Source organism: Notechis scutatus, chromosome 13, assembly GCF_049901735.1.
Source record: "Notechis scutatus isolate UNSWTSFEM ecotype Mainland chromosome 13, rNotScu1.2, whole genome shotgun sequence".
NCBI classification, from domain to species: Eukaryota; Metazoa; Chordata; class Lepidosauria; order Squamata; family Elapidae; genus Notechis; species Notechis scutatus.
Genome location: NC_142021.1, coordinates 9525892 through 9540240, shown reverse-complemented (window position 1 = coordinate 9540240; position 14349 = coordinate 9525892). Strand labels below are relative to the sequence as shown.

The following is a 14349-nucleotide window of genomic DNA, read 5'->3' as shown; positions in this document are numbered from 1 at the left end:
GGCTTGGAGAGTTGCCAGGACGACAGCATCCAAACGCCACGCTGGAGCAGAAAATACTTGGCCAGGAGTCAGGAACAGATCTTCACCCTAATGAATTGAACTAATTGTCTCCTGCAAAACCCCACTCCCCTTTCACTCCTCTTTATTCCCTGTGGGAGGGGCCATTCACCGTCTACCTGTGCCTTTACTCCCGAATCGACCCTTGTTCCTTAACTGTTCTCTTCTCCTGGCAGCTCTGTGCATGCGCGCATCAGGAACAGGCTCCAGCTGTTCTTCTGCCCCACTGATCTCCGATTCCGAAGGCAGCTCATAACTGTCAGACAGCCCTGGCCCCATCTCTGCATCAGACACAGAGCCCTTGTCGGAGCCTTCCCCAGACTCAGGACTGACCCATGTTCCTCCCAAACCTCTTAACTGTCCAAATCTGCCACCAGCTCTGCTGGCCGATGGTGGGCCACAATATTCACATTGCTGGAAATTAACGCCAAACTGCTCCATCCTTTTGTTCTAATGGATTGTACACCTTTGGGAGCCGAGGAGTAGAGTTTAGCAACACCAAACTTTCCCGAACGAAGACCGGTTTAAGATACTGCGCAGTCCCGATGTTCATGGGGGGAAGAGATTCAGGGTAGCCACATCCTAGAAGAGGGATGGGCAGTTAATTATGCCAAGGGGCCATATGAGAAACTGGGATTGTTTTGACAAGCCGAACAAGAGGGCTGTGAAGGTGCCAAGGGATGCACGCACATATATAAATTGAAACAGTCCTCACAGCTGCAGCCCATGAAGGGGATCAAGGCCCTTTCCTCCCCCTATACCACGCCATTCACGTTTCTCCCTTATCCGCTCCTCCCTGCATGCCATAGGATGAAGATGGGATGGGCCTGGGTCTTCCTCTGAATGCCCAGCTGGCCTGTGCCCTTCCCCAGTTTCCTCCACAACATCTGGAGACACACTCCCACTCCCTGTTGGCTGTTCCTCCTCTCCCTTGGAGTCAGATTCTAACAGGGGCATGACACTGTGGTCACCGTTAGGAAAAAGGTCCTTTTACTTGCGTTAAATTGTAAATTTTGTTTAAACTGTTGCAGGAGATGAGATCTAGGCAGTTGTTGAGAGGCTGGTGTTGTTAGTTATGAATGGATCCAGTCCCAGAGTAGTAACCGTATTGTACAGGGTTGCATGTATTGGTCCAGTTGTACATTCATTTAGGATCCATTTATTCTGCTGCAGCTTCCGGTTTTGGGCGTGTGCTACATAGTGGATTTTTTCCCCCCTCTTTAAAAGCAGGTCGCCTCTTTGTCGGAGGACGTCTCTACCGACGCGCCCACCGCGGCACCTGGAGAGACCGAGTTTCCTGCTGAGCAGAGTCCTGAAGACGCCGATTCAGCGGCTCAAGGAAATAGTGCAAAGGACCCAGCTGCCATCAAAATTAGCAACGATGGCAAACTGATAAAGGGTAAGCCTCCCGTCCAGATCCAACCCTGCCTTTTAGAGGACAAAGTCACATTTATGGTACCCGAGAAACCTTCGGTCTGGCTCCCAGGTGCCCCCCACCCCCCTCTAAAAGATACTGTTGAATTGTGATTTATTTTTTTTTAAGATGAGAGACAAGCCGTGAAGTAAAAGGCAAGTAATCCCATGCATTGTTAATTTAAATGGATTCTGATGAATTGGAGATGGCTAAAATAAGCCCTGGAAAGAATACCGAATAACTGAGTTGGAAGGGACCTGGGAGGCTTCTAGTCCCCTGTTCACGCTGGAGACCCTTTATCGTTCTGCAAAAAATGGTTGTCCAATTTCTTAAAAACCTCAGGAAGGCTTGTCTGTCTGTCTGTCCATCTATCCATCCATCCATCCATCTATCCCCCTCCCCCTCGGCTGTAAAGCATTGTGAAGTTCTATATGTCTGCTATTTCTATTCATCCATCCATGTCTGTCTGTCTATCTGTCTGTCTAATCTATCTCTGTCTCAGTCTGTCAGTCTATCCGAGAGGGCTGTAAAGCACTGTGAAGGGCTATACGTCTGCTATTTCTATCCATCCATCTGTCTGTCTGTCCTATCTATCTATCTATCTATCTATCTATCTATCTATCTATCTATCTATCTATCTATCTATCTATCTAATCTATCATCTATCTATCTCTGTCCCTCGGTCTGTCTGTCTATCCGAGAGGGCTGTAAAGCACTGTGAAGATACGTCTGCTATTTCTATCCATCCATCTGTCCATCTATCTGTCTGTCTGTCCTATCTGTCTGTCTGTCTGTCTATCTATGTCTGTCTGTCTATCTATCTATCTATCTATCTATCTATCTATCTATCTATCTATCTATCTATCTATCTCTGTCCCTCGGTCTGTCTGTCTGTCTATCCGAGAGGGCTGTAAAGCACTGGGCTCTATGTCTGCTATTTCTATTTGTCCGTCCATCCATCCATATCTACCTACCTACCTACCTTAACTATGTACCTGTCTACCTGTCTTATCTGTCTCACAGTCATAGGGCTGAATCAAACCTCCTAGAATTGAACTTCAAGTGTTGGATCAGCCACAACTTCTGGAGGCAAGCTGTTCTAGGGGTTAATTGTCAGGGAATTTCTCCTTTGTCCTAAATTAGATCTCTCGTTGATTACTTTCCACCCATTACTTCTTGTCCTGCCCTCAGGTGCTTCGAAGAAGAGGTTGACGGCGTTGAAATGAATGTCAGGAGTGGGTCCCAGTTGTATTTTTCACAAATGGCAGCCTGATCAGGTCCAAATGGTGTCCATACCACCCAAACAGCGGGTGGTTATGATCCAGGGGTAAAAAGCCAAGTTACCTTCCTGCAGGTTGAAAAGCACCTCTCAGAAGTAATTGCTTATTGTACAAAGGGCCTTTCCAGCTTAGTGGGTATAAGCCTCAGGGCAGATATATCCACATGGTTCGTTCCATCCCCTTCAATAGAATGTCAATTTGCTAAATATTTTTTTCCCCTTTAAAAGCAACTGTGCAGTGGTGGGTTGAGTCTGTAGGGGGGAAGTTTAAAAAAAAAAAAACCAAAAAAAACAACAACCCAGAGCTGTAATATTGGCCCTTTTCTCCAGAAAAAAAAAGCATGTTTGGAAACACACTTTCAATTTTTTAAATATATTAACCCCCCCCCTCGTTCCTTTAAGAGAGATCTTTTAAAAAATTAGACAGCGGGATGTACAGTCACAATATTTCCTTGCGTATTTTTATCCCCAGGTGACAGCTAATTAGAGGGAACCACAACACACAAATAGATACCAGAGGACCTTGCCAGGCTTTAGCACAATATGCCTGCAGAGATTCTCAGCCATCCAGGTCACGGTTGCCCCAAAGGTGCTTTTTTTTTCCTAAGAGGCAACTGGACATTCTTGTTTTTTTCTTTGAAGACGTTTTGTTTCTCATCCAAGAAACTGCTTTTGCTCTGAGTGGTGGTGGGGAATGGAAGGATTTACGCTCCTTTCAGACAGCTGGTCATTTGCATCCTTTTAGAGGGTCCTTGAGGCTGCTTGGAGGTTTGTCTGTGTCCTCAGGGTCACCTGAGTGGTGCAAATGGGTGTGGAGCTTTCTTGACACTGTTGTTGTTATACATGTGATTTTCTCCCCACCCCCACCCCAATGGGACTCATGTCTAATTTCCTTTTCGCATTTCTTCTTTCTTAAGCCCTGCAGCCAGTGCAAAATAGTCCTCAACCTGTGTCCACAACTGAGCATAACATTTATGTTTGCTAAGCGAGACCGTTGTTAAGTTAAGGACCTTTGGGACTTCAACACAGTAGCAAAGGAGAGACGGTTTAAGCCAGTGGTTGCAGCCCACTTCTGTTTTGCAACCAAGGGACCCCCATGCTCCTGTACAAAACAATCCTCTTCCAGATCTCTGGCTGCAAGTTTTGCATCTTTCCATCCCCAACATTAAGTACTTTCCATTTGCCTCAAGCAGTTCTGCTTTTCTCCTCCATTATGTTCTCCCACCCCCCCACCCCCAAGGCTAGTAGCAAGCACAGGTCCCTCTAAGCTTGCTGAGGCCTCCCTTGTGTGTGTCAAGGCAGCTGTTTTGATTGCCCAAAGGTCTTGGATGGATAACTGAGCTTACCCTTAATCCATAGAAAAGAACTAGTTGTCTGAAAAAATCCCAAAACTCCTGGGGAAAAGCTTACTGCTTTTGTCCAAACAACGATGCGGCCAGGCGTGACATGCTCAGAAGGGGATTCCATAGCATAATTCTGTTTTTGCGGGGAGAGAAATCTTCTTTTGTTCAAGGACCGTGTCTTTTTTGGGAGAGGGGATGTCAGAGTAGGTCTTTGAAGGAGCACACGGTTGCAAATAGTTAAGAGGCCGAGGCAAAAATGGGTGGACGGAACCAGCTCCTTTCTGATAACTTGCTTTCTGGGTTCATTTTTCTTCCTCTATGTCCTACCCTGGTCAGAACAGGTGTTTTTTCCAAAAATGAGAATTAAAATTCAGCCAAGGGCAACACAAATGAAACTGGGGGGTACATCCTCCTCTATTCTATTAGACTGTTCCCCCTATCTCTCCCCTTACCTCAACAACCACAACAACAAAAACACCCTTGGCAACTGGCAGTAAAAATATTTATTGGTATCCTGCCTTTATATTTTTTTTACAAATAACTCAAGGTGCCAAAGATATCTGATATACTTTCCTCCTTCGCAACAGCAACCCCTGTGAGATGACTTGAGCTGAGAGAGAGGGAATGGCCCAACGTCACCCAGCCAGCATTTATGACTAAGGCAGGACTAGAACTCACCATCTCCTGGTGATTGACCCAAAATTACCCAGCCAGCTGTCACGGTTAAGATGGGACTAGAATTCACAGCCGCCTGGCGATTGATGCAAAGTCACCCTGTGATGACCCGGGGCGTGGCACAAAAATAACAAAGGCACAAAACTAGATAAATTCCCTTTAATACCTCCAACTTGGCCCCCAATGTCCAGTTATCCTCGGCTGGAGATCAAAGCCTTCCAAAAACAGTCTACAAAGGAAAAAAAAATGCAGTCCGAACCCAAAGTATAGATAAATTAGAAATAAAAAAACCAACACAAACCACGCTGAAGTAATTAACACAACAGGCCAGGATGATAAATTGCAGACTTCCAAAAGAGAACCAAGCACACACACAGTTGGGAGGACGCCAAAACCCAGATAAGCCTCAACAAAGATAATGCACACTTTGCTTCCAGCAAGGTGCTGTGTGCAAATGCCCTTCGTATATCCTCTTCTCCCAACTAATGAAAGGGATCAGAGTCTTTTTCTCTACCGTAAGCCACGTTGCTCCCTTCTCCGTTCCTCCCTTCGTGCCCTAGGATGAAGAGGGGGTGGGCCTGGGTCTTTGAATGCCCAGCCGGACTGTGCCCTTCCCCCGTTTCTTCCACAGCCACCAGAGCCACACTCCCACTCCCTGTCAGCTGCTCAATCTCCCCCTCAGAATCAGATTCCAGCAAGGGCATGACACACCCAGCTAACTTTCGTGCCTACAGTTGGGACTAGAACTCACCATCTCTTGGTGATTGACCCAAAATTACCCAATCAGCCGTCACAGCTAAGATGGGACTAGAATTCACAGTCGCCTGGCAATCGATGACCTACAAGGTCCCTTCCAACTCTGGTAATCTGTAATTGACCTAAAGTCACCCAGCTAACTTTCGTGCCTAAGATTGAGACTAGAACTCACTGTCTCCTGGTTCCTAGCCTGGCGCCTCAACCACTAGACCCAACAGGTTTCAACTAGCAATTGCTGCTTTTTACAGATCATCCTTTCTCTCCCACAGTGTCATTTGCACCCATCAGCTTTGCAATCCGGGCCAAAGAAAACGACATGCTCCCCTTGGAGAAGAACCGGGTGAAGCTGGACGACGATACCGACGAGGAGGAGGAAGAAGGCAAAGAGGGCCAGGAGAACGCCAGCAGCAGCTCCACCAGCGCCACCCTCCTTACCCCTTCCGGCAGCGCCCCGGAAGAAAAAAAGCCCCAGCTGACCCAGGAAGAGCTGGAAGCCAAGCAAGGTAGGAATTGTGTGGCCTGGATCAGCTGGGATTTATACATCATCCCGTTTGAAAGCTTAATTCTGCGTAGACGGGGCCGAAGCATTGCTAGAAGGGGGCGATGGAAAGAGGGCAAAAGAAGTACGACTCTCTGTCTTTGTTGATATACAAATGCCGATGGAGATTCCCAGCCATCCAGGTCATGGTTGTCCCAAAGGTGCCTTTTTTTCAAGAGGCAGCTTGGACTTTCTTGGTTTTTCTTTGAAGACGTTTCGCTTCTTATCCAAGAAGCTGCTTCAGCTCTGACTGGATGGTGGGGAATGGAAGGATTTATACTCCTTGCAGACAGTTGGTCATTTGCATCCTTTTAGAGGGTCGTTGAGGCCACTTGGAGGTTTGTCTAGGTCTAGGGCCACCTGAACGCAGTAGCGCAAATGGGTATGGAGCCTTCTTGGGAACTGCTGAAAGGACAATTTTGTGAAGTTGTGCTTCCTGCAGGATGTTTTCTGCCCTGTGTCCCTTCACTGTTCAAGACAGGTGCAGGCTGCTGGGGATGAGTCTTGTGTTGTCTGCCTCTCAAACTGAAGCGCAGATGGTTCCTGCAGCCTGCAGTTTTTCTGGAAATCTTTTCATAGTTCCTGTGCCATTTGAAGGATCTTCCTCCCAAAGTGCATAGCTAAAAGTCTGCGGAGATTCTCAATCCTCCGGGTCACGGTTGTCCCAAAGGTGCTTTTTTTTTTTCTTCCCCCAAGAGGCAACTGGACTTTGTTATTTTTTTTTCTTTTGAAAACGTTTCACTTCTCATCCCAGAAGCTTCTTCAGCTCTGATTGGGTGGAGGGGAATGGAAGGATTTATATTCCTTGTAGACAGCTGGTCGTTTGCATTCTTTTAGAGAGACGTTGAGGCCACTTGGAGGTTTATCTGCGTCCTCAGGGTCACCTGACTGGTGCAAATGGGTGTGGAGCCTTCTTGGCACTGTTGTTGATACGCATGTGATTTTCTTTTTTGTAACTAATCAAGTGCACGAGGGGAGGCTCAGCCAATCTCACTGTACCCATGTTGTACTCTGACAATAAAGGTAATAATAATAAGAGAGACCCAGCTTAGAACTAAGGAGAGATTTCCTGATTGATAGAACAATTAACCAGTGGAAAGATTTGTGGATGCTCCATCACTGGAAGTTTTTAAGAAGAGATTGGACAACCATTTATATGAAATGGTATAGGGTTTCCTCCCTGAACAAGGAGGTTGGACTAGAAGACCTCCAAGGTCTCTTCCAGCTCTGTTATTCTGTTTTAACTTTCTAACTGCAAAAGCTATCAGCCAGTGAAGCAGGCTATTACATGAAGCGGTGAGTTCTGTTTCAATAAAGATTTTGAAAGCGAACATCCTACGTAGCACAACACACATACCCAGAACCATTAAAATACCAGCTCTTTAATGAAGCATTAAATCTACCGGGCGCCTCCTCTGAGGATGAAACCATACCTACATACTAACCGAGATCAATGCAGTCAAGAGTGAAATGCCAATGCGTAGCACACCAGAACGGTCTTTTCCATTGACCAAATCGAAACTGAAGGCAAATGCATTATTCCATGCTTCCCCGATCAGAGATTCGTAGAGCTGAAAGGGACCTTAGAGAAAATATTAGCAAGCAAGTATTTTTTGAAAGCAAACAGGAATCTCACATCACTAGTCAAAAGAGACCGGCCATACATTATCAGGCATAAATAACCAGTAGCAAAGCACGGAAAAGTTTGTGATTGCAACCTATATAGAAGAATCCAGTCAACTAATGGTCCAAAAAGGAGAATATTTGTAGCTCAGGGTTGAAATGAGGGGCCCTTGGTCCTCTCTGAGCTTGGTTATTTTCTTGCAGACATTTTATTACCCAAACTAGGTAACATCAAACTAGCACTGATGATGGTACCTATGAAACGTCTGTAAGAAAATAACCAAGCTCAAAAAGCACCAAGGACTCCTCAACTAACGGTCAAAATTAAATTGGCGCTGGATAAGTGTCACCAGAATTCACTGGGGGTCTGGGCCTCTTGTGGCTACACAATGACTCCAAACTACTGACATGCTTAACCCCACCTTCCATCTCATCCTGTTCATCTCCTGCACACAAAACAATTACGAAGTGTGTTTGAACTTCGTTATATCTTCCAAGAGGGTGAAATTGTATAGTTTTGTGGTTCTTGGTGTCATGTAAAGCACTCTCCTAGGCTGAACTGGAGTTGGGTAATTGATCAAGCTCGCTATCATCTCGGCTTGCATTAAATCAGCCCACCCATTAAATTGTCAGAGTGTGCATTGTTTGGACATGCAATCTGTAGGCAGCAATTACAGTTACTTCCTCCCGGTTTGTTGCCCAGAGCAGTTTCTCAGCTTCATGGACATCTGGCCCCAAAATTCCCAGCAGCGGCTATGCCAGCAAGGAATTCTAGGAATTGAAGCTTGCACACATCTGCAAGTTGTGTGAATCCAGCCATGAAATAATTCTCCCTTCCCTTTGGCTCTTGTCTGCTCGTGCAAAGACGAAAGAGAAGGAAGTACAGGTAGTCCTTAACTTACAGCAGTTCACCTCTATAACTGTCTGGTTTGGTTCTGCAACCCAACAAGACAGACACAGACTCCAGAGGATAATTAGGATTGCAGAAAAAACAATTGCTACCAACCTGCCTTCCATGGAGGACCTGTGTCTTGCACAAGTCAAAAAGAGGGCTGTGGAAATATCTATAGACCCCTCACATCCCGGACATAAACTGTTTCAACTCCTACCCTCAAACGACACTATAGAGCCCTGCACACCAGAACAACTACACACAAGGACAGTTTTTCCCGAACACCATCACTCTGCTAAACAAATAATTCCCTCAACACTGTCCAACTATTTACAAAGTCTGCACTACTATTACTGTTAATCTTCTCATCAGTCCTTATCACCCATCCCCTCCCACTTGTGACTGTATGACTGTAACTTTGTCGCTTGTATCCTTACAATCAACAAATGTTGACTGTTTCCTAGTATGATTTGATCGCTTATTGTACACTATGACTATCATTAAGTGTTGTACCTTATGATTCTTGATGAATGTATCTTTTCTTTTACGTACACTGAGAGCATTTGCACCAAGACAAATTCCTTGTGTGCCCAATCACATTTGGCCAATAAAGAATTCTATTCCTTTAGTCACCATTTAAAGTTTTACATCATCACTGAAAAAAAGTAGCTTATGACCATTTTTCCACACTTAGGGCCATTGCAGCAGCCCCCGTGGTCACATGACCAAAATTTGGATGCTTGGCAACTGCTTCACATTTATGACGGTTGCAATGTCCTCGGATCATGTGATCCCCTTTTGCAGCCTTCTGACAATGGAGAAGCCAGTTTGAGTTAACAATGGTGTTACTCAACAACTGCAATGATTCACTTAACAACCTTGGCAAGAAAGGTTGCAAAATGGGGCAAAATTCACTTAACAGCTGTCTCATTAAGCAATGGAAATGCTGGTCTCAATTACGGTTGTAAGTCGTGGATTACCTGTAGGAAATGTTCACTGTAAATCAGCAATGCTGGCTTATTTTATACAGAGGTAGCCATCACATACAAAATGTATCTGCTAGTAAAATAACCGAGCCATTCATGGTCCTTGACATTTGCTACATCAAACCCAAAATAAATGAGGCAGGGGAGGAAAGGAAATGTTATTCTCCTTTCCATTTTTCCTTTCCTGAAAGAATGGCGCTTGGGTGATAATTAAATCTGCATTTATGTGTGTCTAATTCAATAAAATGCAGCAGCGTAATTTGATAAGAGAAGTTTCACCAAGCGGCCACAGCCATAGGGTTGACTTTGAGCTGCTGCGGAAAGACTCCTCTACAAAGTGCAAACATATTATTAATTTTAAAATTGGGAAGCCATTTGCAAATAAAATTGACTGTTTTTCATATACACACACACACACACATTAATTACAAGAAGTCTTAGAAGGCAGAGACGGATGATTACTGCTTGGTATTTTATTCTATGTCTGCAGGTTAAAAAAAAAAGACATGGCAGGCTGAATTTAAGTGGAAATCATTCTCTTTCTTTAATATTCGGAAAATAGGCAATATTTTGAAACACTGCTTACAAATCTTGATAAAGTCCCTTTCTAATATCCTTCCACAGATGTACATTCAGACTAAAGCAAAGCCATTTCGTTTGTCAAATATCAATGAAATGCGAAGCTTGCTGGGAAACCAGACACAACAGAGATCACTATTGTTTTTTAAATGGTTCTGTTTAAACCCAGATCATTCATCCAGGAAGTGTGAATGGATGCCCTAAATTATACAGAATATCCTTATTAATAAAGGCTGCACATACCAAGGCCACACACAGTTGCCTCCCACCACGGTATGGGCAGCATATAAATTTTACAATAACAATAAATGAAGTTTAAAGTGGCTTCCAGAGGGGTTCAGATCCACCATTTGAATACCCCCACATTATGAGAAATCACCTGACTCGGAGCTAAGACAATCTAAAGCAATGGCACTTAGACTTATATACCGCTTCACGGTTCTTTACAGCCCTCTCTAAGTTGTTTGCAATCAGCATCTTGCCCACAACAGTGAGGTGGGTCCTCATTTTATCGACCTCAGAAGGGATGGAAGGCTCAGTCACTCTAGAACCGGTGAGACTCGAACTGCTGGCAGTCGGCAGAGTTAGCCTGCGCTACTGCGTTCTAACCAATGCGGTTCTAGAACTATTTCATAGAGCCAAATTATTTTATGCAAGCAAACACATGGAAATGGTTAAAAAAAACATGCTTTGACAAATTGTATAAGAAGCCTTAATTTATTTAAGCCACAGCTCTTTTACATGTGTGAGTGTATTCAGGAGGGTTTATTTTATGAGGGCAGGGCAGTGATTATAAATGGCAGGAATCCCTTTAATTAATTGTGACTTATAGTTCCAACCAAGTAATGATTCAGAGGCAGGTCGTGTCAAGGGGCAGACATCTGAACGGTTGCTCTCTTCTTGAAAGCATGGAAACGAAAGGTGAAGAGATGCAGGGTTTTTTTCTCCCAAGAGCTGTGTTGGTTGGTTCTTGGCAGTTTTTCCCTGCAAGTTTTCCTCCCATTTTGTTCCAAAACCTGCAGCGCCAACAGTGTCGCATTGGACTTATCGGGACCGTGCATTCACTCGTCCACAAGGCACTCTGAGTGATTTAAGCCTCATTCACTGTCCATCCGCACTTAAAACTTGGAGAGCACCATTGCCTGATAAAATCAATGGTTTTTTTTTTTTCAATCAGCAAGCCAGGCTAAGAGAAGCATTCATAACATGACGTGGCTTAAATGCGCATCTTCCAAGCTTGCAATTGTCACACGTACAAACACACACAGGCTATTTTAATTAGCACAGCTAGCGACAAGAAAAGCTGTTGAGCGTACATCTACCTTCTGTCTCCATCGCTTGGTTCTAGCACAGCATTGGAAAATGTCTGCGTAAGCAGAAAACATTTCCATGGTAATTGTACCCATTGTGGAAGAGGCAGGGAGCTGCACCAACTAAGAAATAATTAGAATAAGAAATAATTAGCAAGACAAAGGCACACATGACAGCGACCAGCGAGAATGTTTAACTTAGTTTAGAAACTAGTTCTTGGAAGCATTGTTTCCCATCTCTCCAATTTATGCCCCAATTAATCTTCCCCTCTATTGTATAATGCTTAAATTTCCTTTAACTTTGAGTCTCTGCTTGGCGTTGGAGGTGGCTGGGTTATCTGCCTTCTGCTTCGTTCATCCAGCATTGGGGCAGAGTCGAGTCCTTTGAATTTTTGCGATACAAAAGATAATTAAGCTCTGTCTTTAGCTTAATAGGAGATGGTGAGAACAATTCTGTGTGAGAGCCAGAAAAAAATAGACAGTAGATTAGAGACTGTTAAGTCGCACACCTCTGGGCCCAGCCTAAGTCTCAGTTCTGTTGTCTTTTGCAGCCTTAGTTCTTAGTAACCAGGATCTAACAGTTACTGCCACATTCCAGCTTGCTCTGCCCTGAGTTGGGCTCTATTTTTTTTTATCAAAGTCTGTTTTGTCCAGGCCTTGTTTGAGTTCTTTCTGTAGTTCCTAGCTCCAGCTGAAGAGACTAGGTGCTCCTTCAGAAGGTCTCTCTGGTCATGCCTAACATCTGGATGTCGTCAGTAGAAGAGAATGTTTGTAGCTCGGGGTCCTTAGTGGTCTCTGAGCTTAGTGGTTTTCCTGTGGGTGTTTCATGACCTAACTAGGTAACATCATCAGTGCTAGAAAGGGATGGGGTTTGCAGAGTGGAGGAGGTCTGTAGGGTTCTTGATGCTCTCTTGGGCTTGGTGGTTCCCTTGCAGATGTTTCTTTACCCAACTAGATAACTTCATCAGCGTTAGGAGGGGTTGAGATTTGTTCTCTGTTTCGTCTCTGTCCCTAATAACCTTTTCTCAGAATTTATGGCAGCCTCATCTTTGTTATTTCATCTTAGTCCTTTGTTCTTTATCATGTCTTTTGTTAGCTAATGAAAAGCCATCTTTGAAAATCCCCGCTGTTTGATGTTTTTAGAGCAGTCACAGCATTTCATATTCTTTTCTTTTTTAAGAAACTTTTGTTCTGCCTCTTACACATTTTTAAGGTCTTCTTCCAAACAATCTTTAAAAGGCCATGTAAATTTTGGGTGTTTTATTTTGTTTTGTTTTTTAAGTTGCCTGATTTTCAGACAATAATGCAGCTTGGCATAAGAAACGGTTGGTCTCCCATACGCCTTAAGTTTAAATGACAGTCTCTTTTCTTTTCCTCCTCCGCCACCAGCAAAACAGAAGTTAGAAGACCGGTTGGCAGCTGCAGCAAGAGAAAAACTTGCCCAGGCTTCCAAAGAATCGAAAGAGAAACAGCTTCAAGCAGAACGAAAGAGAAAAGCCGCCCTCTTTTTGCAGAATCTGAAGAATCCGCTGGCAGACATGGAAGTCGAAAAAATGGAGGAAAGTGCCTTTAATATGGAGGTGAGCAAAGGAGACCCGGTTTAAACCACAGTGGGAGTTTGTCATGGCAGGTGGGAAAAACCTTGAGAGAGAGGACAAAGAGATGCTGCCAAGGGAAGCGTCAGGTGAGAGACTGCAGAGCCCAGAGCGGCATAAGGAATGGAGGAAGATGATCAGAAGGGACCCTCCCTAGTTTCTCAGGCTGTAAAGGAGGTGACGGTAACGGTATATGGGAAAGACCTCAGGAGATGGAGGGGAAGGGATGCTGCCTATGCTGCATCATAGTCTTTAGATGTCATTGTTCTGAGTAATGAACTCACGGAAGTCAGGACTCTGGCACTTTGTTCAGGTTCAAGAGATTCTTTATTGAGCAAATCATATCGGCACTTCGAAAGGTGAAGCTCTAAATTATTCCCACGCTTAGGGATAGTTAAAAGAATAAGACCTCCCCACTCGCCTTTGTCTCTCGGGTCTCATGGGCCAATCGGTTCAGATGTAGGTTCCTGCTGAACTTCTAACAGGTGTCCGTTGACATGACCTTGGTTCTCTCGCCGGCTGGTAGATGTTATGGCTAGCTGGCTGAAGCACCACATTCCTGAGCGTGTCCCCCCCCTTCTCCCCCTCTCCCTTGAATGGCAACCAAGAAACAAAGCAGAAATAAGTATGGCTTCAGCTGAAGTAGTTCTGCAGGTTGACACCCAGAGCTTTACAGTTGGTGGAGAAAGACTCTCAGGAGACACCCTCCCTAGTTTCTTAGGCTGTAAAGAAGACGGCATGTGAGAAAGACCTTGGGAGACAGGGAGAAAAGATGTTGCTCAGGGAACGGTCAGATAAGAGACGGCATAGCCCAGAGCTGCATAAAGGGCGAAGGAAGAGGCTTAGAACGGACCCTCTCTAGTTTCTTATCGTTTAAAGGAGATGGTTGCTATGGTGTGTAAGAAAGACACCGAGAAACAGGACAGAGAGAAGCTGTTTAGGGAATGTTCAGATAAGGGAATGATCAGATAAGAGACAGTGTACCCCACAGGTGCATAAAGGGCGAAGAAAGAGGCTCAGAAAAGACCCTCTCTAGTTTCTCATCCTGTAGAGGAGATGGCTGTAATGGTATGTGGGAAAGACCTTGGGAGACAAAACCAAGTCACATTATTATTTAGGGAACCGTCTGATAAGAGAAGGCATGGCCCACAGCTGCATAATAGGTGAAGAAAGAAACTTAGAAGGGACCCTCCCTAGTTTCTCAGGTTATAAAAGAGACTATTATACTTTCAGACTTGCAAAATTCTATTAATGTAGTTTTACAATAAAGTAGAATTACTTCCATGAGTCGTGTTTCCCATC

General features: G+C 44.6%; 1 protein-coding gene across 7 annotated transcripts in view; it reads left to right on the top strand.

Annotated features, from left to right (window-relative positions):
• Positions 1-14349, top strand: part of SFSWAP (splicing factor SWAP) — a 96230-nt gene that overhangs the window by 42918 nt on the left and 38963 nt on the right. For 4 of the 7 annotated variants that reach the window (XM_087942957.1, XM_087942952.1, XM_087942956.1 and 1 more), the window contains 3 exons: positions 1285-1456; positions 5794-6027; positions 12842-13032. In XM_087942957.1, coding sequence (XP_087799083.1) covers positions 1285-1456; positions 5794-6027; positions 12842-13032 — 597 coding nt within the window. The remainder of the gene's footprint in view (positions 1-1284; positions 1457-5793; positions 6028-12841; positions 13033-14349) is intronic. The other 3 variants (XM_087942953.1, XM_087942958.1, XM_087942955.1) reach the window with 1 other exon arrangement.